Source organism: Carassius carassius, chromosome 16 (assembly GCF_963082965.1).
Source record: "Carassius carassius chromosome 16, fCarCar2.1, whole genome shotgun sequence".
NCBI lineage: Eukaryota > Metazoa > Chordata > Actinopteri > Cypriniformes > Cyprinidae > Carassius > Carassius carassius.
The window spans coordinates 8,628,820-8,653,785 of record NC_081770.1 but is presented as its reverse complement, the minus strand read 5'-3'; the positions used below and the strand labels follow the sequence as shown (position 1 = coordinate 8,653,785).

The 24,966-nt window shown below is 34.3% G+C and overlaps 1 protein-coding gene across 5 annotated transcripts in view; it reads left to right on the top strand.

The window, feature by feature from the left end:
* Positions 1 to 3,371: 3,371 nt before the first annotated feature.
* LOC132160251 (protein NLRC5-like) overlaps positions 3,372 to 24,966 on the top strand; it is a 44,961-nt gene continuing 23,366 nt past the window's right edge. For all 5 annotated transcript variants that reach the window (XM_059569985.1, XM_059569986.1, XM_059569983.1 and 2 more), the window contains exons 1-20: positions 3,372 to 3,468; positions 3,933 to 3,989; positions 4,274 to 4,378; positions 4,678 to 4,782; positions 4,962 to 5,034; positions 5,148 to 5,349; positions 6,271 to 8,098; positions 9,207 to 9,377; positions 14,192 to 14,365; positions 14,852 to 15,022; positions 15,698 to 15,868; positions 16,342 to 16,515; positions 17,015 to 17,188; positions 17,331 to 17,501; positions 20,354 to 20,527; positions 20,762 to 20,932; positions 21,173 to 21,337; positions 21,958 to 22,131; positions 22,607 to 22,780; positions 22,940 to 23,110. In XM_059569985.1, coding sequence (XP_059425968.1) covers positions 3,410 to 3,468; positions 3,933 to 3,989; positions 4,274 to 4,378; positions 4,678 to 4,782; positions 4,962 to 5,034; positions 5,148 to 5,349; positions 6,271 to 8,098; positions 9,207 to 9,377; positions 14,192 to 14,365; positions 14,852 to 15,022; positions 15,698 to 15,868; positions 16,342 to 16,515; positions 17,015 to 17,188; positions 17,331 to 17,501; positions 20,354 to 20,527; positions 20,762 to 20,932; positions 21,173 to 21,337; positions 21,958 to 22,131; positions 22,607 to 22,780; positions 22,940 to 23,110 — 4,664 coding nt within the window. In that variant the 5' untranslated portion in view covers positions 3,372 to 3,409. The remainder of the gene's footprint in view (positions 3,469 to 3,932; positions 3,990 to 4,273; positions 4,379 to 4,677; positions 4,783 to 4,961; positions 5,035 to 5,147; positions 5,350 to 6,270; positions 8,099 to 9,206; positions 9,378 to 14,191; positions 14,366 to 14,851; positions 15,023 to 15,697; positions 15,869 to 16,341; positions 16,516 to 17,014; positions 17,189 to 17,330; positions 17,502 to 20,353; positions 20,528 to 20,761; positions 20,933 to 21,172; positions 21,338 to 21,957; positions 22,132 to 22,606; positions 22,781 to 22,939; positions 23,111 to 24,966) is intronic.

Genomic DNA, 24,966 nt, shown 5'->3' with positions numbered 1-24,966 from the left:
CCATGTACAGGATCATAGAATTGACATGTTGCTACAGTGTGATTCACAAATGCATAATTTTTTTCTGAATTGAACTGAAGGCTCATGAATGATAGTAGCAGTAGGCACGTCATTGGAGACCTTCTGATTTCCGTCTATCACTGATGTTATCAAGTTGTATAGGAAATTTGGTGACCTGCTGTTTGCTTAAGCAAGGCTCAAATGAGACATTAGGTCCCCAATGAACAAATAATTGAAAGTATGGGATTTCCAAATTAATAAAATATCTAAATTAATAAACAGTTAATATTTTGTTATCAGCTTTTGATTAGAAATACAGTCTAAATTGAGTGATCACTTAAAATTAGGGTCAGACTGAACATAGAGTAAAACTGAAATAGAAACTAAGGGTGAACTTTGAAGAAGCACATGTAAAAGACTGAACACGCATTAAACTTTTAACCAGGCTGCTGGCCTTTGCTTTTGGACCGGTGGGTGGATCCTTACTATACATAACTTACAATTTAAATTTTATGACATGACACCTGGGGCTTGACATTATTTTATTTTTCTCAAAATTAGCCATTTAGCTTTCCCACTGGAATAAATTTCGTTGTTGGGAAGAAAAGTTACTGCATACTAAAATTTACTTAAATTGATTCCCAGATAATTTTTGCCTATATAAAGGGCATTTATTCCTAAACATATGCTTAAAAAGGGCTGTTGCAGATCAAATTTAATCATTTAGATGCGTTTACACAGACAGTTTAATAAAACTGAAATATAGCATTAATGCATTCACACCATATAATTACAACAGCATAAATAATGTTATGAGCCTAGTGTTTTAAATCAGTTTTTAATATAGAAATTAAATGTTGGGAGAAATGCAACGATGGGAAACTTTTAAATGAGAAATTAAGTCATTCATTCAAGTGATTTGGTCGGATTGCTGATTCATTTAAGAAAGAAGCAAGTTCCTGTCTTTAAAGGGGTCATATGATGCAATTTCATGTTTCCCTTTGTCCTTGGAATGGAATAAACATGCTCCCACATATCTGCACCACTGTGTTGGAAGATGTGCATAACATTTTCCAAATGCATAAGCAAAGAAAGAAGGTGAACTTTTATTCTTGCTGTAGTATTGTTGCCACCGCCACTTGCATGGAAACTGGTATTTCCAAATATGGTAAAGGGTGTAACATTTCCGTCACATGCTTCTGGTATAAGGCTAATCAGATCACACTGGATATCTGGCCAATCAGAGCATGTTGCTTTTTAGCGCTTTTATGATCAATGAGCTTTGTAAAAATCAACGCATTTCATAAAAGTAGGGCAGAGAGAAGCAACTATAATGTACAGAATGTGGAAAATAATGTGAAACTTATACCGCATATACACACTGCATTACACAAAATACACAACATTATATGACCCCTTTAAAAAAAGGTAACTGAATCATTGACTCACCTAATTAATTAAAAAAATGCTGAATCATTCATTAATGAAACACTACAGTGACATGTTTGATCTCTGTTTAGATCTATTTTAATAACAAATTTGAGCAAAAACAGTAATATTGTGTCTAAAAATTCACTTAATGTTAACTACTTGTTTGAACTGTTGTATAAAATCAATATCAAATTTGCAATCGTATTGGTTTTTAGGTAAAACTGCACTCTCTTGGTCATGTCACGCTGCTTAACTGCTATATCATATTTATAAATATAAAAAAAGAGAGTGAGAGAGTACTTCTCCAAATGCACACTCTGAATCCTGACCAGGTTAAATGACCGACACAGTAATGATGTTCTATGAATATGAGTGGTAAAAACATGATCGCCCATTCCATTTTTTTGTTGCAGGCGTCCTGTGCCGTCTCTGGCAAGATGTCCCCTTGGGTGTGTTTCCCAAAAGCAGCTATGGTCGTTTAATGGAACTTTGAACATAATTTGCTAATATGCTTTTGGGAAACACCCCTGGGCGGTAGCTCCTGTTGCCCATGCTTAAATCCACAACTGTCTACAAAACTCTATAGAGTGCTACAAACACTCAGTAATTAAGTGAATCAAATCTGCCCTAAAAAGGCAAAAGACCTTAACTCGCAAGAGTGTGAAACTGAGAAAAACGACTTTAAAGTTTATTACTTGTCCAGCCAAATTAATTATAGGCATGACACTGGAAATTTAACAATTAGATGTTTAAGTAATGAAAATTATCTACATAGAAAATGTGAGTTCAAACTAGATTTTTACCCCTATTTTGAAGTTAATATACACAATGTCTTTGCATTGTCAGCAAAACATGAGAAGTCGCACAAAGGCAAAAGGCAGTAACTTCCACATTATCAATATTTGGTTGATGATCACCATTTACAAAATCTTTATTGTAACACCTGTATAAAATCTAGTGTTCATGGGCTGTATCATATAGAATATTGTATATAGCAATGTGACTGTATTAAGGTTTTATTTTTTATGGATTTATTTAATTTTTTTATCATAACAAGCAGACTATGGGCCCTATTTTTTAACGATCTAAACGCAAAGTGTAAAGCGTATTGCACAGGTGCACTCAGGGCATGTCCAAATCCACCAAAATTGGGTCAGATCATCTTCAGACTATGCTGGCAAAAAGTTGATTCATCCAACCGTTCTCAAATGACACATGAACAAATTTGACGAAAATCATGCAAAAATAAGGCATATTGAGACCAAATTTGTTGTGTGTTATAACAAGCATGACTTGAGACAGTTTTTCGAAATAGTGCCACCTAGTGGTCAGGAGATATGAAAAATGCATATTTTTGCTTATAACTTCTGAATGGTTTGACCAAAACTGGTCTCTTTAGATTCAGTGGCTCATGCAGAGTCGAATGATGTTCAGTTTCCCCATGTCAGCCATTATGGGTGTCGGCCAACAATTTTGGGCGCAGTGCCACCATGTGGTCAAAAGTTATAAAGAAATGTACAAAAATGCTAATAACGTTTGAGTAAATTGGTCTCCCTATATTACTTGGGTCATGGCAAGAAAATAGATACCAATTATGCCAAAATTGGCCAAAGTTCCTGTCTGCCATTTTGATTAATGTTGAAAACCTACTTTTTTGAACTCCTCCTCACCAAATTTGACTCGGACCAAGCTGGCAAAAAGTTTTTGATTTCGTGTTGATATATGAAATGGTTTTCATTTAACGCATTAACAAATTTGCTAAATGACTATTAACTAATGACCTTATGTCAGTATACTTGATTATTCTGTATGTACTGTATATTTGTTTGTAATCAACTTTAACATATATATATATATATATATATATATATATATATATATATATTTTTCCCCCTGAATTATTGCTATGTTATTGATCTCAGTTACATATTCTCATCTCCAGGTCATACTGAGCAGCTGACTGTATACAAGCTGCAATATGTCAGAGGAGCGAGGAAATGACTCGCCGTCTGAGATGGGTCTCTCTTCAAAACAGAGGTTAGTTTGTTTATTTATGTACTCATTTACTTATTCATTCAATCATTCATGTATTAATTCAAATATGTTTCATCTATGCATGGTAAACAGAGCTTTATGGACAGACAAACTTAATAATTAACTAACATAGAGTGCGTTTTGGGACTATGAATAAATCATTTTTTCAGTGCAGTTAACTGATTGAGGCATTAGATACTGCAAATGACTAAAAGTATGGACTTATAAACCTTCAAAATGTAGCCAGTAGATGATAAATATTTTAAAACTGTGAAGCAAAGTCATAATTTACAAAGTTATACATTCCTTCCCTCAGCAGGGATTTGTATATTTTTTGGGAGGCTGGTTAGTTTAAAAGTAGAGGTATTGTAGCATTAAAGTACTAAAGTAGTTTTGTAAAAGTATACTATTTTTATTTTTATAATACAATGTGTTAAAAAGTGTCTAAATTTATGATACGTCTCCAGCTCTGTGTCTGGTGGCATGCCGGACTCAAGTGAGAAAAAAAAGTCATCTACCAAAAGGTATTTCATGTGTTTTACAATATAGCATTATTTGTCCACAGCAGTAATATGTAATAGAACTTTACTGAAGAAAACTAAAAGTAAAAGATTGACCACAATATTTGGTGATCATTTTTCACCTCATTCTGGAGCTTCTTTCAGTAAAACATCTACTCAGGCAGTCACTAAAAGACATACATGCAGATTCATCATGGAAAATAAAGATTAAACATTTGTAAATGATGCTGAAATACCTCCTCTGTTTTAAAGTTGTATCCCTCTCTTTCTGCTCTTTATGTCATCAGTGTAAGATCAGGCTCACATGTATCCAGCTCTGTGTCCGTGAAGAGTGACCAATCAAGACATGAACCACTGAACTTCAGTGACAAAAAATCACCATTTGCCGGAAGGTATTTCATGTGTTTTACAATATAGTGTTATAGCTTTATTTGTCCACAGCGTTAATATGTAATACTGTAGAACTTTACTGAAGAAAACTAAAAATAAAAGATTGACCACAATATTTGGTGATCAATATTCACCTCATTCTGGAGCTTCTTTCAGTAAAACATCTACTCAGACAGTCACTAAAAGGCATACTTGCAGATTCATCATGGATAATAAAGATTCTTTTTTTTTTTAAATGTTTCTGAAATACCTCCTCTGTTTTAGAGTTTTATCTCTCTCTTTATGCATTTTATTTCATTAGTGTAAGATCAGGCTCATTTGTAACCAGCTCTATGTCTGTGAAGAGTGACCAATCAAGACATGAACCACTGAACTTCAGTGACAAAAAAACACCATCTGCCGGAAGGTATTTCAAGTGTTTCAGATTTTTGGTCGCACAGACTGTGTTAGAAAGTTTATCAGTGAATACTTATTATGAATTTTTTTTATATATATGGCAAATATTTAAATAAACTGTGCATTGTTTGTCAGGGTATTTCTGTAATATTTTACATGGAAATGCAGTATTTTCTTCTATTTCTACAGAACATTAGATTCAGACTTCCAGACTCACGGGAACCACACGAATTTCAAAGACAATCTCTTAGGGATTTTCCAGGTAAGAAAATTGTTTAATGTTTATAAATATGTTATTGAACAAAGAAATGTAATTTAGAAATACTGACATAATATGGGTGTACAATTAGGTTGAAATTCAGTCTTTTTTTCCAGGAGCTTGAGAACAAAATAATCAATTTCCTGAAGAACGAGCTTGAAAAGTTTAGGAAAATATTACAAAAGGACAACACACAAGCGGAAGACTTTGTGAAGGAATTTAATGAGAATAAATGTAGTTCCAAAGAAGCAGCTCTTGATCTCACACTCAATTTCCTGAGGGAGATGAAGCAACATGAAGCTGCTGATACTCTAGAAGGTAAGAGACTCCTGATCATACAGTATTGTCATTTATAAGGGCTCCAGACTGCGACCAAATGGTCATATTTTGTGATCATTATTTTTTGCCTGTGTAACTAAATTTTGTCCACTGCATTGCCCATATACCAAGCGCCTCCATTTCTGTTGCATATTAGAAACATCAAATGGCAAACAAAACAAAAGCATAAACTGCACTACTCGTTTCAGCTGCGCAACATAGACTGTTTATCAGTTCAGACCAATAAATGAGCACAGCGCATACAAACTGGTGCTCAGAAACTGGTGCTCCAAGCTCAGAACAGGTTTACTCGGGAACCATTGTTAATTGACACTAATGTTACTGCACAGTGCTGCAAGATCCAGAGAGAAGCATTTGAATTTGACCTTTTGAAAGAGAAAATTTTGAAAGAGAAAAGACATTGACTAAGTATTTCACACTTTAAAGATCTAAAACTGATGTTAAAAAATTTATTTTTAATGGGATGTTTAAAATATACTTTGTAGTAAACAAACACATATTTAAAAATGTAAAAAGACAATGAATTACTTTAACCAGTAAAAGCTTTGAAATTTTTTGTGCAAGAAGTAAGAAAAGTCACAACGTGCTTTGAAAAACACAAAATTAGATTTTGCACATTATAAATAGGAGTCGATTTCGTATACTTCCCTACTCAGGTTTAGTGCTTTACTATCAAATGTGCATTTAAATAAGCATGTAATATTATTAGCAACGGAATTCATTTATGTAAAACGTTAGCCATTTTATGATTAAATTATCTTTTAAATCTGTTTCTTGTGCCACCTTGTGTAGAAATTGGCACTGGTTTCAATGCTCTCAAATTTTATTCTGTAAACCTGCTTATGAATGTCTTAAAGAAAATGGACTGAAACATTATTATTTTAATTTTTTTCTGTTTAGATGATCTCATTTTCATTCATCAGCTAAAATGTAGCCTAAAGAATAAGTATCAATGCGTGTTTGAAGGAATTGCAAAACAAGGAGACTCTACACTTCTAAAAAACATCTACACAGATCTCTATATCACTCAGGGTTGTAGAGAACAGGTCAATTTTGAACATGAGGTAAGACAGATTGAAGTTACTTCCAGGCGTCAAGAATCACAAGAGATACCAGTTGAATGCACAAAGTTGTTTGAAGCACCTGAACAAGACAAGCAGATCAGAGCTGTACTGACAAAAGGAGTTGCTGGCATCGGAAAATCAATCTCTGTCCAGAAGTTTATTGTGGACTGGGCTGAAGGAAAAGAAAATCAAGATATCAGTTTTATGTTTCCTCTTCCATTCAGAGAGATGAACCTAAAGGAGAAAGAAAATTTAAGTTTAATGGACCTTATAACTCAGTTTTTTCCTGAAACTAAAGGACTTAACCTTGCAAGAAGAAATACATTTAAAGTCCTGTTCATCCTTGATGGACTGGATGAATGTCGACTTCCTCTAAACTTTGGTGGTAATGTGACATGGGCTGATATATTATCACCATCCTCCCTGGATGTTCTTCTGACGAACCTCATCAAGGGAAATCTTCTTCCTTCTGCTCTTATCTGGATCACCACCAGACCAGCAGCTGCCAGTAAGATTCCTCCTGACTATATAGATCGGCTGACAGAGATACGAGGATTCAGTGATACACAAAAGGTGGAGTACTTCAAAAAAAGATTCACAGATGAGAATCAGGCCAAAGAAATTATTGATCATTTTAAAAAATCCAAGAGTCTATTTATCATGTGCCACATTCCAGTCTTCTGCTGGATTTCAGCGACAGTTTTTCAGAGCATTTTAGAGGAGAAAAGAAAAAATCTGAAAAACAATGAGGCTGGTGACTCCTCTAAAACACTGCAGGAATCAAACACTGAAGACACTCCCAAGACTCTGACACAAATGTACACACACTTTCTCCGCTTTCAGATCCAGCAGAGCAGACAAAAGTATGATGGAGAATACACACCAGATGTTTCCTGGGATAAAGATGCCATCCTTTCATTGGGGAAACTGGCATTTCAGCAGCTGGAAAAAAACAACCTGATCTTCTACGACACAGATCTGGAAGCCTGTGGTATTAATGCCTCTAAAGCATCAGTGTATTCAAGCATGTGTACCCAGATCTTTAAGGAGGAAAGAGGAATCATTGTTGGCACCATGTACTGTTTTGTTCACTTGAGCATTCAAGAGTTTATTGCAGCCCTTTATGCACATCTTTTTCTAGACAAAAACAACACAAGTGTATTTGCTCAAGACTCTACAGAACAGGCAAACAAAAATGAAGCCATGGTTGGTTTGGTCAAGACTGCAGTGGACAAGGCACTTGAGAGTGACAATGGACATCTGGACCTTTTCCTTCGTTTCTTTCTCGCTCTGTCACTCCGGTCCAATCGACAACTCTTAAGAGGACTGTTGACACAGCAACACTGCAATGAACAGGACTACAAGGAAATAGTTCAGTACATCAAGCTGAAATTAGAAGATAATCCGTCTCCAGAGAGATCCATTAATCTGTTTTACTGTCTGAATGAACTGAATGACCAAACTCTGGTGGAAGAAATTCAGAACCATCTTAGCAAAGGAAGTCTCTCATCTGGTGACCTCTCACCTTCTCATTGGTCTGCTTTGGCTTTTGTGTTGTTGACATCAGAGGAGGAGCTGGAGGACTTTGAACTTCAGAAATTCAAGAAATCAGATGAGTGTCTCATTAGACTATCATCTGTCATCAGAACCTCCAAAAGAGCTCTGTAAGCATTTAATACATTCTATCATGTTTTGCTTTAATTTAAAAAAGTTATTTGAAACATTTTTAATTTGAAACATTTGTGGTTATCTTCATTGCTCTATGCTGATTATTTTACATACTTTATATTTTTCATATATCCTTATATTTTCTTCTTCTTGTTATGACTACAGGACCATTTAAGTGTAAAGCTAATTATGTATTGTTTTTATTAATGTATTTAATTTAAGTAGTATGTAGTTCAGTCATAGTCTTAATATTAATCCTTGTTAAGGCTAGTAAAATAATTTTCCCTCTGCCTCTTGTTGTTTAATTAAGATTAATTACACAGATAACAACAAAAAATCTGACCAAATCTGAGTGCACAGATCCATTTAACTAATGCAGATTCCAATATTTCATCAACTGTTTGGATTCACTTTGTGCGTTTATGTGAATACTGACCAAAACTGATCAATTGACATATATTGTGTGTACTTGCAAGTTCAAGTGCAATAAGATGCAAAAGAGAAATAAATTCAGTACTCGTGGACTCTCTGAGAGGTGCTTTCTGTGTTTGTGCTCAAAAACTGGACAAAATTGAGTTCTCTATTGCATCTTCACACTGCAAATGTGTCATACGTTTGCTTTTACTCCCAGACCATTTTTAATGTTTAATGAGATGTTTCACAAGTGTATGCAAACTTGTGTCTCACCAGGTGGATCAGTGCATTATAATTCTGACTGGATCTTTTCTTAAAGTATTCCTCCATGAGGACTGTTATATAGTTTTTATTCCCTCTTGAAATATTCAGTATATTTTCATCATGTGTTTATCATACAGCCGATGTTATTGCTTATATAAATTAAAATGTTCAAATTATGAAACCCCATAATATCCTCCTCAAGACACTCATCAAGTACTCATTGTTATTAAAGCTATCTATCTTAATAAACCATATTTATTCAAAAATGCTTTATTTTATCTTGCAAATGTCATAGTTTTTGAAGAATGATGTTAGTGTAGTCTATGGTTCATGTAAAATAATTCAAAAATATTTTATATTTGTATGTTGAAAAATGCATTGTATAATTTACTCCTAATTCTGTGACATGATTTATTTCCCTTGCAGACTAAATGATTGTAACTTAACAGAAAAAAGCTGTCCAGCTCTTGCTACACTTCTTGGATCAGATAACAGTCTGAAAGAACTGAACATAAACAATAATAATCTGCAAGATTCAGGAGTGAAGAAAATCTGTAGTGGACTGAAGATGTTAAAGTGTGAATTGGAGATACTGAGGTAAGTTGTGAGGAAACAGATGTTTCAGGTATTTTTACTGTTTAAAATATAGGACAATGTATTATTTGGATATCACTAAATAGACAAGATGAATTCCCTGTTCTACCATTTCCTTTAAGAAATATGGGCACTGTGCAAAAATCATACATACACACACACACACACACACACACACACACACATATATATATATATATATATACATATATACAATGGGGCTCCAAAGTTTGGGCACCCCTTGCAGAATCTGTGAAAATGTGAATAATTTTCAAAAAATAAGAGAGATCATAATAAATGCATCTTAGTTTGTATTTAGTACTGTCCTGAGTAAGATATTGTACATACAAGATGTTTACATTTAGTCCACAAGACAAACAAATAGCTGAAATTATTCAAATAACCCCATTCAAAGGGCCCTTAGTTCTTAATAATGTGTGTGGTTACCTGGATGATCCACGACTGTCTTTCTGTTTTGTGATGGCTGTGCTTGAGTCCCTTGTTTGTTCTGAACAGTTAAACTGAGAACTGTTCTTCAGAAAAATCTTTAAGGTCCTGTAGATCCTCAGTTTTCCAGCATCTTTGCATATTTGAACCCTTTCCAGCAGTGACTGTATGATTTTGAGATACATCTTTTCCAGTGTTGGGAAGGTTACTTTGGAAATGTAATAGGTTACAGATTACAAGTTACCCTGTTTAAAATGTAATAGTAGTGTAACTTTTTCAATTACTTTATTAAAGTAATGTAACTAATTACTTTTGAGTACTTTTTGATTACTTTCTAAATTTGTAAAAATTAAAGAATAATAAATAAAAGCATATACATCAACTTAAATACAGTTATCTAATAAGCATGTGACGTATTCTGTGTAATAAACTCCTGAAACATTGGTGTTTTTTTAAACTGCTGTTTCTGTATATGATGATAGTTTTCTCAAAATAAGTAAAATGCACATGAAGTGACACAGAGCAGTTCTAGAAATTATGTTTATGTGCTCGTGTACTCCTATACTGAGGCAGGCCTATGTGTAGTAAATGAAACCATGTCTTTGCCATTAATTTAAAAAAACTATTTTTGTATGGACCTGACATAAAAAAGGTTTAAATCTTTAATTTGGGGACATGCAAAATAATTAAAAGTTCTCTCCCAAACTGCACCTTCACTTCCATTTTTCTCTTCAGTCTCTTTATTTTGCCCTGTTATCCATCTCTCTCATGACTTTAATACTCAAGATTGAACAAAACTATACTTTACAATACTATACTCTACAATACTACAATATCTTTATAGAAAAATCCTAATACTGTACACGAGTCATGTTTTCCCTTACAAAAAATTACCATGCTTTTATTAGCCTATATAAAAGTAAAATAACCTTGTTTTTTTGCAAATGGATTTGTATTTATTTTTAAATAAATACATTTGTAAAATAATTTTACATTTTTGGTTATCACAGTTAAACAATAGTAACCATTTTCTCTGGATTTATAGTTAAATATTAAAATGTTAATTTTCGTAAGGGTTGTGTTGTTGTCTGTCGTAGCTTCCCCTAAACCTATAAAAAAATCTTAATTTTTTTCAGCTAAATTACTACTGTAACATTACAACAGATAATAATGATGTCCTTTATATAGTATTTTGAGTGATGACTGATGAGCAACGTGCTGCTGCTTGATTCAATAAATAAAAAAACAAAGACAAAAAAGCATCTTTACAGATGAAACCCAGAACAGGAGTTCTGCTTCTCTGCTCCAGCAGTCCACTCTAGTCAGTCTCTCTCTCTCTCTCTCTCTCTCTCTCTCTCTCTCCCTCTCTCTCTCTCTCTCTCTCTCTCTCTCTCGCATTGATTACTTTGAGTCTGATCCAAACCGTTTGGCGGAGGCGCGGAGAGCGCGCGAGTCATGACTAACAATTCATGACTTATTAGAGATTCAATTATCAAATGGCGGATTCGCAATTTAGTACATTCGGCAGGCAATTATACAATAATGATATTAAATAGTGGGGCAAAATCGGCTGCCAGGCCACCGGGAATTGTCCCGGTTCTCCCGGTGTCCAGTCCGCGCCTGATTTCCACAGACACGCAGAACGTGCAAGTCATATATTGCATTTTTGGGGCTTTATATTAACAGACACTAGTCGATGTCATGTTTTGATTCAAGTGTACTGACCTACTTTTGATTTAGTCATCCAAAATGTGGCATATTCCGTCCGCGTTAGGCATTCCGTTTTTATGACTGGATTCTACGAACCAGACTGTATTTCCGCATCCCGGAAATTATTAGGGCGGTATGTTTCAGAATAGTCAGTGCAATTTGGGAAATAAATCAGTTAAATCTGTATGTGGATGTGTGTAAATATTCAAATGTAATCCCCTTTGTAATCGTAAAAAATTTCATAAGTAACTGTAATTTAATTACTCATTTTTTCTTAGTAACTGTAACTAATTACAGTTACAATAATTTTGTAATTAAATTACGTAACACCGTTACATGTAACTAGTTACTCCCCAACACTGATCTTTTCACACTGAGGACAATTTAGGCACTCAAACACAACTATTAAAAAAGGTTCAAACATTCACTGATGTTCCAGAAGGAAACAAGATGCATTAAGAGTTTGGGGGTGAAAACCTTTTAACACGATGAAGATGGCCGAATTTTTCTTATTTTGTTGAAATATATTTTTTTCCCATTTAGTTCTGCCCTTCGTAAGCAACAGAAGATACTTGTATGTTCTTAACACAAATTAAGTACAATTTGACTTGATCTTCAAATTCCAAAAGTTTTCATCCCCCAGCTCTTAAAGCATCTTGTTTCCTTCTGGAGCATCAGTGAATGTTTGAACCTTTTTTAACAGTTGTGTTTGAGTGGCTAAATTGTCCTCAGTGTGAAAAGATGTATCTCAAAATCATACAGTCACTGCTGGAAAGGGTTCAAATATGCAAAGATGCTGGAAAACTGAGGATCTACAGGACCTTAAAGATTTTTCTGAAGAACAGTTCTCAGTTTAACTGTTCAGAACAAACAAGGGACTCATGCACAACCATCATAAAACAGAAAGACAGTCGTGGATCATCCAGGTAACAGCACACAGTATTAAGAAGCAAGGGTTCCCAAACCTTTGAATGGGGTTATTTTAATAATTTCAGCTATTTTTTTGTCTTGTGGACTAAATGTAAACAACTTTTATGTACAATATCTTACTCAGGACAGTACTAAATAAAAAATAACATGCATTTAATATGATCTCTCTTATCTTTTGAAAATTATTCACATTTTCACAGATTCTGCAAACCTTCAAGCCCCACTGTATATATATATATATATATATATATATATATATATATATATATATATATATATATATATATATATATATAATTAGCTTGATTTAACTTTTATCATCAAGGTGTTAAAAAGCACAGTATCTAAATTTAAGATAACAGCAATTAGCTAACGATGATTAAAGAGCCATTAAAACCAGACCATATGTTACAAACCAGACTTGATCAAAAGTATAATGCTCAGAATTACATTAGAGCAGGCTTGATCTTGTAAGGATACATACTTTCAATTGTGCTACAGGTATGAAATGGGCCATGAGCAACATTGAGTTCTCTTTATTTGAAGAATTCTCTATTTGAAGAATTAAGATGGGGACATAAGAGGGGACTTGACTGGGTGAAGCTGGGTGAAGTTTTTATCACAAACTTTACCCAGCTTGATGAGAAGCATTAAAACTGACTGAAATCTTTGTTATTGGATTTTGTTGGACTTCAATCTAAGGTTTAAAATTGTATTTGGAATGCTTGTAATTTAGATTATGAATACAGTAACTGTAAAGGGATTATAATTATTGGATGTAGATGTGTCAACACTAGAATGTACATATATATAGATGGTGCTAGATCATTTCTTACTAGGCGCCGAGTCAGAATTCAGATCAGTGTGTTAGAGCTAGTTAATCTTCTGCAAAAAAGAAAGTGAAATCTGGTAATCATCATTGTCCATTTGAACAGTTTGTTACATTGCATGGAACCATGTTTGGGGAACTCTGTTTTCCTCTAAATACTAAAGACTGATTTGTTAACGTTTATGCAGCTGCACAAACCTATAGCCAAAATTGGCCAAACTAGGTGGAGCCAACTCCTTATAAGTAGGCGTAGATTGCAATTTCATCAGAATTTTCTCCAATGATACTGTTACCTCATGATAACTTGATAGGACCTCTGTCATAGTGAGTCCATTATACATTGCTGTTCCAGTTGAGAGCATCTGAGGCACAGTCACAATGTAAATGCATCTGACTAAAGATACACATAATCTTTCACTATCCGACAAGATATTACAGCATATTTTGTGAGGTGTGGCTCATGCAGGGTGCTCCAGCATTCTCTGTATGAGGACTCTGAGCATGCTTTCTGCTTGGGCAACCCCATAAAGATGCTATGCTCACAGAGACATGTGGTTCTCATTACATTCTCATCACTTTATTTGTAGAAAGCAACCCTGCCACTAGAGCTACCAAGTTTTTTCTTCCTCTATGATATAAATGGGCCTACTCCACATGCAGCTGATGCAGTATTGACTAATAGCCTGTGTCCCTTCACACACCTGTCATTGACTAAATATTTCAGTTGATGACTAACAAATTAAAGTTCTCTGTGCCTTTTTTGCCTCTATAGTTATTTATCAGTTTTTGCAACTAACTTTCAAAATATTTGTATAAAATTAATGAAATCTAATTAACTTAGGGTTTAATCAGGTTTTTTTTTTTGAATGACTGATTATTTATTTTTGTCTTTCTGTCCTAGACTTTCAAACTGCAGTTTCACTGAAGAAGGTTATAAAGCTCTGGCTTTAGCTCTGAGATCAAACCCTTCACACCTGATAGAGCTGGATCTGGCAGGAAATGATCCTCGACAATCAGGAGTGAATCAGCTCAGTAATGTGCTACAGAATGGATACTGTAAATTGAAGATACTCAGGTGATAAATGTCTTAAAAAAATATCAAATGAGCTACAGATGTTTGAAACTTGTACATTTGGGATCGACAGAAAGAGAAATCTAATGCAATATAACATTTTCATTAGAAAAAATGCATAGAATTGCATTAACTATTTACAAAAGTAAACCTCCACTATGGCCCATTAAATTAATATATTAAATAAATTTTAATTTAAAAATTAAAAAAAATTATCAGTGGCAGTGCAATAGTCCATATGGTGTATAAAATACTGAAAAACAAAAAGTAATTATAAGCCACTCTTCTTTATTATAAACTACTCTTGAACTTCATTTAACGTATAGTCTTTCAGTACATAATCTGTGTTCAAATCATCAACTGTAAGATTCTCCGATGGATGGATACAGTTTATGTAAAATATTAAACATATTAAATGTCTGTATATAACAAATTATATGTCACGTATTATGTATTTCATTTTATGACGTAATTTATTTTCCCTTGTAGGCTAAATGATTGTAATTTAACAGACAAATGCTGCTCAGTTCTGTCTAAACTTCTTGGATCAGAAACTAACCTGAAAGAGCTGAACATGAACAATAATAATCTGCAGGATTCAGGGGTGACTTATCTCTGTACTGGACTGAAGAATAAGAAGTGCAAATTAGAGATACTGAGGTAAGTTGTGTGACTTGATGTAAACCAAAACTGAAGTTCTGAAATGTTTTAAATATTCCATAAAATCTACTGTATGTATACTTTTAATATAATAGTACAATAAATGACTAATATGGAATTTCCTTTTAAAAATTTGGCAAGTATGCAAAGTATGCTTAATTTAACTATTTTATTTGCTTTCTTTGCCTAACTGTCATCACCAGTAACTAAAAGAATATACCTTTTTGCAAAAGGCATCACCTATTAATTTGAGCTTTTAACAGCCACTCTATATGGTCTCTAATGAACTTTAAATAATTCTCATTGACAAGTCATATTTTGCTCAAAGCACTGAAAATCACTATTTGCATGTTTTAATAGACATTTTCTAACATAAAAGTAGTTGATTTACTAGTTTAGTGTTATGTTTGTTATTTTTGCTCTTGAGTTTCAAACTGATGAAGAAGAGTTAAAAACTTTGCAGAGGTCAGACATATCCAAACAAAATTTCAGAAACCATTTGGGTCATTAGTTAGTTAAAAATACTAAGGGTTCACTCAGATATGCCAATAGAGTAGCCACACTTAAATCTAGACTCAAAACATAATCTGTTTAGATGGGTATTTATTGAATGAGCACTGTGCTACATCTGAATGATTGCACTGTATTTTATGTATGTATGTTTATTATTTCAAGGCTTTGTAAGTGTGATCTGACAGAGAAAAGCTGTTCAGATCTTGCTTCAGTTCTCAATTCAGACTTCAACAGTCTGAAGGATCTTGACCTGAGCAGCAACAATCTGCATGATTCAGGAGTAAAGCTGCTCTCTGAAGGACTGAGAGAAAAATGTAAACTACAGAAACTCAGGTGAGTTGATGTCTAACATATGAATGATCTCTGGGCCTTTGCTTGCCACCATATTCAGTCATCAGTTTTATTTTTAAACAGTTTAAATTAATGTGTTCAAGGAACAAAATTAATGAAGTTTCTAGAATGAATCAAGCGAAGTTAATTTTTGTTAACAAAGTTTGTTTATTTTTAATGATTAATCTTTTACTGGTCTTTTTTGAATAAAATATTTTTTTATGTTACATTGTCAATCTTGTTCTAGACTTTAAATGTAGTGTAACAAAAGAAGGTTATAAAGTTCTGGCTTCTGCTAAATTAATGGTCTATTTGTGTTTGTCTCCACATTCAGTCATCAGTTTTTCTTTGAGAATTCATTTGTATATTGAAGACTGTTCAAGAGTGGCTTACATTTTATGGACTTGCGTTATTTAGGAAACTGTGTAGAATAATTGATTAATCAACTAAATTTTTTATTTTAATTTATTTACTAGATTTTCAAACTGCAGTATCACTGAAGAAGGCTATAAAGCTCTGGCTTCAGCCCTGGGATCACATCCTTCACACCTGATAGAGCTGGATCTCACAGGAAATGATCCTGGACAATCAGGAGTGGAGGAGCTCATTGATTTACTACAGGATGGAAAGTGTACATTAAAAAACATCAGGTGATAAAAATCGCCTTGAAATACACAATTATTTTAAAATAAGCATTAGATGTGATATCAACTGAATAAAAAACTAGGAAAATGTGGTCAGATGGACCACGAAAAATGTTAAGTTAAAGAAGAGAAATTTACTGCAATTCAAAATTAGTCATACACACACAAATTGAATCAAACTAAATTTTTCATAGAAAACACATGTAATTAAATTATAAATTATATATATATATATATATATATATATATATATATATATATATATATATATATATATATATATATATATATATATTGCTCTTAGGTAAATAAAACTCCAAAAAGTCATATTTTCAAAAAGTCAAAAAGCATATTATCCACATAACTACTACAACTTTATTTTTATTTTATTTTTTATTTTTTTGCTTTGCAGCTTGTTAATTGAAACCAGGACCATTAGTCTTTACTGAATAAAGGGAAATAATCTAAGACTGACTAATCAACAATTCATATCATCTTCCTGTAGGTTTCTGAAATGTCCTGGTGCACAGGAAGTGTGTGAGTGTCTCACTGATGTTCTGGGTAAAAGTCCATTATTACTGAAAGAACTGGATCTAAGTGGAGATATATTAGAAGATCTGGATGGGGAGAAGTTTTCTCTTCTTTTGATGGACTCTCATAGCAAGGTCGAGAACATTAAGTGAGTGAACATGATTTTATGTATTATTACTTTTTATTATTTTGGAAGACTTTTAGTCATGTGTGAGCAAATAATAAGACTTGTTGATCTGATGTGTGTTGAATATGGGCTGAATAATATATAATGCTGTTTTTGTGTTTAGTGTGAATGATTGTGAGCTGACAGAAAAAAGCTGTTCAGTTCTAGCTACTGTTCTTTCCTCCAAAACCATCATGAAAGAGGTTAACCTGAACAACAGCCGTCTGCTGGATTCAGGAGTCAAAGAGATCTGTGAGGGACTGAAGAATCCTGTGTGTGAGTTGAAGATACTCAAGTGAGTACATTTCACCATTGAATTCAAATTTATTTGTATAGCTCCTTTACTTTCTAATCTAACATTCCATTCCATATTTATTTGTCCTGTTATGGGAAGTAGAGCAAATGTGTGCAAGAATGGAACTTCTGTTAACTGTCAGAACTCCAGTATAGAGAGAATCACTGATTATAATTTGTTCTACTGTATGTGCCTTTAACACAATGTGCTAAACTGTTTGCCTCTAGTGTAGACATAGTTTACCCTGCTTGTTCTCAACAATGCAACTCTATATAAGTTATATAATTTACATACCAATCACTCTACTGGCTTTGTATCTAGTTAAACACATACACAGAATAACAGGACTTGACACAAAGTTTTAGTTCTGATGAGTTTTAAATAAAACAAAATGATTGTAGAAATGCACTAATGAAAAATGACGAGTCCATCTTTATATAACATGAGAAAATTATGCAGTGTCTCATTAAATGCTGTCAATAGGATGGAATGACACTGCAAATTATATATGCACAACCATGTGCTGTGCATGCTGTTCCTCAGAACCTGAAAACTGAACAATATACATTTAAAATGACCAGTAGGGAGAGCAGAAACATGCTAAAACATGTTACAAACTACATAGCCTGATCTGAAGAAAGGAAGTACAATGTGTTAATTTGGATGTGGGTCTGTGATATATTTTTGTTGTCCAAAGTTGAAGATTTTTTGCATCCCCTTTCCTCACTAGACTGTATGTACTAGGAATAGCCCTTCACAATTATCATCTTTCTCGCCTTTCTCACTGCCACTGTATTAACATTCCAAGAGGACAGTACATGATACACCAGTGGAGAGAATGCTGATTCCCTTTATTGTCCTCTAGATTTTGGGACAGTTTAGGCTTTGCATTCTCTTTGGTTGTTACAGTGTCACTTGTGCCCCTTTGGGACTGAGAAATGATAGCACTTGGGTTATACCACATGTAAGCCTGTTAGGTCAACCATTTTTTTATCTTATTTATTTTGACAGAGCTGGATGATGAAGAAGAAAAAAAATCATTATTAATTGTCAGTGAGGTGTAGCTAGCTAGCTGTCACAATATGCTACTGTTAGTGTTTCGGAGACAAGGAGCGAAGGTACATCGTAGAAAAAAGTAAACAGAATTTAAAAACACACACATAGTACAGGAACCAAATGACGTTTAATACAAGACGCTAGACACAGGGAACATTGGGCTTATATACTTGGACTAAATGAGGAAATCAATGACACCTCAAATCAATAAATAATTGCGAAACAAGGCAATGGGGAACACATGGGCATGGAGCACATGGGGAAGCAAACCAGACAAAAAAGGTGTAGCATTCATACAATGGAGCCATGGCAGAGCAGACAGTTCAGGGGACCATAATGGAGTAGGCAGACAAGGGAGCCATGGTGGAGCAGGGAACTTAGGGGGTCATGGCAGTGTGACCTCTGTTGCCCTGACCTCGTTTTTTGTATTTTTTTTTTTTCTGAATGATGAAATTTATTTTTTGCAAAGATATAGATAAATAACTCAGTTGGGTCACTTAAGACCTATGTTGTGCATCAAAGGGTTAAAAAAGCACTGGTTGGATTTTTATCATAATTGGGTGGTTGTGTGCACACGCTGTAAGAAACATTTAAAGGTGCCATAGAATGCAAATATTACTTTTATAAGGTGTTTGAACACAGTTGTGCGACCACAGTGTGCAAAAACAACATACCTTTAATGGTTAAATTTCACTCACTCGTCTTTTTATAATTCCAAAAATTCATAAACAGTTTCTCCACACAAGCATTTCCAGAGTATGACGACATAGTCGGTGAAAGTCTTCCCCATTTGTGATTAGCATATACACAGCCCTGATTGAGAAGCGGTAGTATGCCATTCTCTTGCTGTATCTGCTGGAGATACAATGTCAGTGCCAAAAAGTGTGGTTTGTTGAGATGCACCAACAAAGTTAGGAGTCTCCATAGACCGCTGAGGACACAGTGGTTACATTTGATTTTTTAAAGGAAATATGTCCCGGGAAAAAAAACTGAAAAGCCCTATACTTTGTACTAACATTTTACACTAGACTCGACTGCCTCACAAACGAGGGTCAGTCCAGTCCTTTGTAGAGTTCTGCAAAGATTGCTTCTGAAAGAGGGATCGATACCAATACTTTGTGCGCAAACGTCCAGACTCCAGACAAAGTAAGCATTACGCATCATATTTTGTTTTCCAAAAGAGCTCTTTGGTTCTCTGTAAGGCTAATGCTGCTAAAGCAACCATTGTCTCTGCCTGTTTTCACTAATGCTGCCTTCACGTGGTACCCGAATGATCGTGAATAGGAATGTTTTAGATAAAAATGTATTGGAAGCATTATGTAAGGTTAGGGTAACAGTAGCACCAGTGTGCCTGCAAACATGAGCTCTTGAAGCTCTGCAGGTGTTCACAACAAAGCCCTCCTGCTGACATGAAAAGCAACCCACTGCCACAGTGTTAAAGTAATTCCGCCATGGACTTGGCAACACATGAAGGGAGGCAGGAGCACCAGCTCATTTCCATGGGACAAACAGGGGCTCATTTTTCATGGGACATACACATGAACAGTTTAATCAGGGGATATACAAATAAACAGAGTGGTTTGGCTCATACTCTAAAAGTGGCAAATTCAATAAGCTATAAAAAAATTATATCTGGGGTATTTTGAGAAAAAAAAAACTCACATAGACACTCTGGGGACATCAGAGAACAATTTAAAATATTATATCACAGCATTCTATGGCACCTTTAAATACAGTGTCCCCTTTAATAATTAATATTTTATCTTTTCTTAAATATGTTTTCATTTCTGTTTTAGACTCTCTAACTGTAGCATAACAGAGAAAGGTTATAAAGCTCTGGCTTCAGCTCTGAGATCAAACCCTTCACACCTGATAGAGCTGGATCTGACAGGAAATGATCCTGGAGAATCAGGAGTGAAGGAGCTCACTGATTTACTACAGGATCCAAACTGTCAACTGAAGACACTGAGGTGAGACATGATAAAATAATACAAAATAAATTACATGAAGGTGAATAATTTATAGGATATTATTTCTGTAAAACGGCAAACTGCACATTCTGTTGCAGCATCACAGCGAACAACCTTTCTAAACAAAAATCATGTAAAATGGTCTTCATCAGCACCAACTGCTGATTTTTTTTTTCATTACACAAGATTTATTTGAGGACTGAGCTGAATCCTGCATTATCTTTTCTTCTACAGGTTTTTGGGTCCTGCTGCAGATGCAGCCTGTCAGTATGTGACAGGAATTGTGGGTGAAAACCCACTACTCCTGAGAGAACTGAATCTGCAAAAACGTAAACTAGGAGACACACGAGTGAAACAGATCGCTGTTCTACTGCAGGATAAACACTGTAAACTTAACACATTGACGTGAGTTTTTCCACAAATTTTTCATGGTTATACTTTGCTTCGAAGTATATTTTATATACATAATTTATTTGATATTGTACATTTAGCGATTTCATGAACATTTTACATTTATTAATTTAGTGGACACTTTTATCCAGAGGAACTTACAGATAACAATAATACAAGCAGAAACAACTAAGGCTGTTGTTGTTCATTAAAGAAGGTTTTCAGATTTGTACAAATATTTTTCTTTATCTACAGGCTGAATAATAACAGGATCTCAGCAGAAGGTTTTGCTACTCTGACTTCAGCATTGAATTCAAATCCTTCAAACCTGATAGAGCTGGACCTGAGTGGGAATAAACTAGGAAATTTAGGAATCTGGTCGCTGTTGAATAATCCTCAGTGCAGATTGGAGAAACTGAAGTGTGTGTCTTTATTTATTTACATTTCTGCATAATATACTGTACATCTGTCATTTTGATGAGATTGACTGTCATGAAAGACTTTTTGTTTGACTACTTACCCTATGTGTCCTTAAATAATGTATGAAAAATACAAATTCAAATTAAGCAGATTTTATGATTAAGGCATTTGTTGCATATTTATCATCCATTTATATTAGGTGTACTACTATGTACTTGCATTTATATTAATAATCTGATATTGTGTGTATATGCACTTATTGTGTACAAATACCTGTAATTACATCTTTAATTTGTTCCTTACCCTTTAAACCTAACCATACCACCAAACCTGCCCCTAACCTCCCCGTAGCCCACTTCAGTAGCAGTTTTCCAATTCAGCATGGACACAATAGGTATACTGTACCAAACATTTTGTGAAGTAAATAGTATTTAGAGACACCTAATATAAAGTAGGACCATTGCTTGTCTGTGGGGTGAGACTTTTATTGAAATTAATATAAAGTATTTGGATATGTTCCACACTATCACGGCAATTTTTTATTATTAAACTAATCATGATTAACAAAAGATTTTGTTGAAAATATATGTATACTGTATGTTTTTATTTTCATATTACAGACTTTCCAACTGCAGTATCACTGAAGAAGGTTATAAAGCTCTGGCTTCAGCTCTGAGATCAAACCCTTCACACCTGATAGAGCTGGATCTCACAAGAAATAATCCTGGAAAATCAGGAGTGAAGGAGCTCATTGATTTACTACATGATGCACAGTGTACATTAAAGACTGTCAGGTGATGAATGTTTTCAAATATTTTAAAATAAGCCATTAATGTGTTTTTAGCTGTGTGAAACTAGATAGAGGGCTAAAATGTACAAGTATGGAATTTAATTATACAAATAGTAATTTACCTAATTGTAATTAAAAGTTTATTTCATGGGTCTGACACAAGTTTTTTGATATAATGTAAAAAAAAAAGAATGATTACAAAATTTGCAAATATTATTGGCGGATCACTGGGTAAAATTCAAATATTGTTATTATTATTATTATAGTGCAGACAATTTTATGAAGGGCCCTATTGTTTTCCTACAGATTTTCTTCAACTATCCAGTGCATTCTGGAGCCCATAACAAGCTTAAAAACCCCTTGAAATTTTGCAGTCTGCTCTCATATCTGTTCTCATATACTCGACCCGTAAGCAAGATGGGAGCTGAATTAATTATGACATGATAATCTGATCTAAAATTATTTTCTATGTCATTTAGGTTTTTGAAAAGTCCTGCTGCCCAAGAAACATGTGATCATCTCACTGAAGTTCTGGGTAAAAATCCATTATTATTGAAAGAACTGGATCTGAGTGAAAATAAATTAGGAAAGCTATATTGGGAGAAGCTCTCTGCTCTTTTGGTGGACTCTCATAGCAAAGTGGAGAAAATTATGTGAGTTAACATGATTTTACAGTACATTATAACTTCTGTTTAATTTATAATATTCATTATAAAGGACTGTCAGTCACATGTGTGAGCAGATATGAAGATCTGATGCGTGTTAAAAATGTGCTGAATAATAAATAATGCTGTTTCTTTGTGTGTGTTCAGACTGAATAATTGTAAGCTGAAAGAGAACAGCTGTTCAGCCCTAGCTACTATTTTCTCCTCCAAAACCATCCTTAAAGAGGTGAACCTGAACAACAGCCGTCTGCCGGACTCGGGAGTCAAAGAGATCTGCGAGGGACTGAGGAATCCTGTTTGTGAGCTGAAGATACTCAAGTGAGTATATTTCACCCTCAGCTATACTCAACACCACAGCAATCACTGTAATATTTTATATTTATTGGACCTGCTCACATCCAGCAGTGGTAAAATTTGAAAAATATTTTTGTTGTTATGTGTGTCTGTGTGTGTGTGTGTGTGTGTGTGTGTGTGTGTTGTAGTGGTTTTCATTTAATAACTGTGCATAGACATATATTTGTACATACTCACACAGGAAACGAGCCATAATTAACCCCTTGCAACAGTTTAATCTCTAAATTTGGTAATGAAAAAAAAAAAAGTATCTATAAAAAATTGGTTCACAATTATATTTTTCCAAGGTTAATGATGAAATTTAGAACCACTCAAACCACAGCTCTTTGCAAAAACAAAACAACGATTCCCCCAAAAATTCAAGGTAAGGAGACAAAAATGTCCATGGACAATTAAATAAGTTGTCGCAGAAAATGAATTGTGGAAATTAATTGCTGATTTCAGCACTGCATTTAAGTTTAGAGTAATTTTTGATAATTAAAAGTGTTACATAGCCCACTGAACAATTTTTAGATGCAGGGTCAGAAATGAATGAGGTCTTGTGGCAAAAATGCCTCCAAAATATACAAAAATGCTCCATAAATTCAAGATAAAGGTGCAGAAACGCACCAGCACAATTAAACAATGTATTACAGCTATTGTGATTGAAATGAAATGTGAAAATGTATGGAATTACATTTGGTTCAATAAAAATGAACGAAACTTTATAAAACTGAACGTAACTTTTTTTTTCACTTGACAAACACACCAATATCATTCCAAAGTTTCTGAGTGTAGTGACATGACCAACATAAGTGTACCACAGTTTCTTCAGAACTCGAACAAAAAGAGCATTTAAGATCAATCTCAGATTTAAATCTTTGTATAAACAAAGGGTAGAACCTGTGTATGAGCTTAAAATACATTTCTTTCACTTTATGAAAAATAATTTTTGCGGTAGAGACCAGATTTAATCACGCGAGAGCTTTCCAAAATTCCAGATATTTTCCAATATTCCAGAGTTTTCCACTGAGTGACGTCTGTACATCCAGGTCAGAGAGCGCCTGTCCATCAAAAGCTTACTATCCAATCAGAATCAGAGTAGACCACTGTTAAGCCCGCCTCCACACAAAATGAAAAACTGCGAAGCTTAAGCGAAATCTGTGGCAATGCATTCAGAATCCATGATTAGCGAAAACGAATGATTGAAAAACATTAACAAAGAGTGAAGCATCTTTGAAGAGCCTGTTAAATTTGTGCGACTGAGTCATTTATTCATTTATTTATTCTTTTTCTTGTGATTTTCTTCTTTTGTAATGGCATATTTTTTATAGTTTCTGAAAATATTACCTTCAGTTTTATAAAGTTAAGTTCATTTTTATTGAACCAAAGAATTACATTTAGATATCCAGTTAAGATGTCGATTAATTTTCAACTACCGTAATTCCTCAAATAAAAACCAGTAGTCAAATAAATGTTGGGCCTCTGATAGTGGCCGGGGGCGTGGTCAACACGGACAAATAAAGGCCGGGGGAAAAATTGTGTGGATAATCAACAGAGCCAGATAACTAACGTACACGTCCACTGCCGGAGTGGTTCTCGTTCTCGAGTCAAGAACCGGTTGCATCGGTTTTCGGATCACCAGTACACTGAACCGAGAACCATTTCTGTCGGACGCGTCCAATTTGAGAACCGAGGATCTAATGATACTGCGCAATGCATGTGTGATTCAGCGTGAAGCAGACCGACACGCAGCGCGTGAGAACCAAACTTGTTCTTTTAGTGATTGATTCTGAACTGATTCTGTGCTAATGTTATGACCTCTGTCCTGGAACGCTATT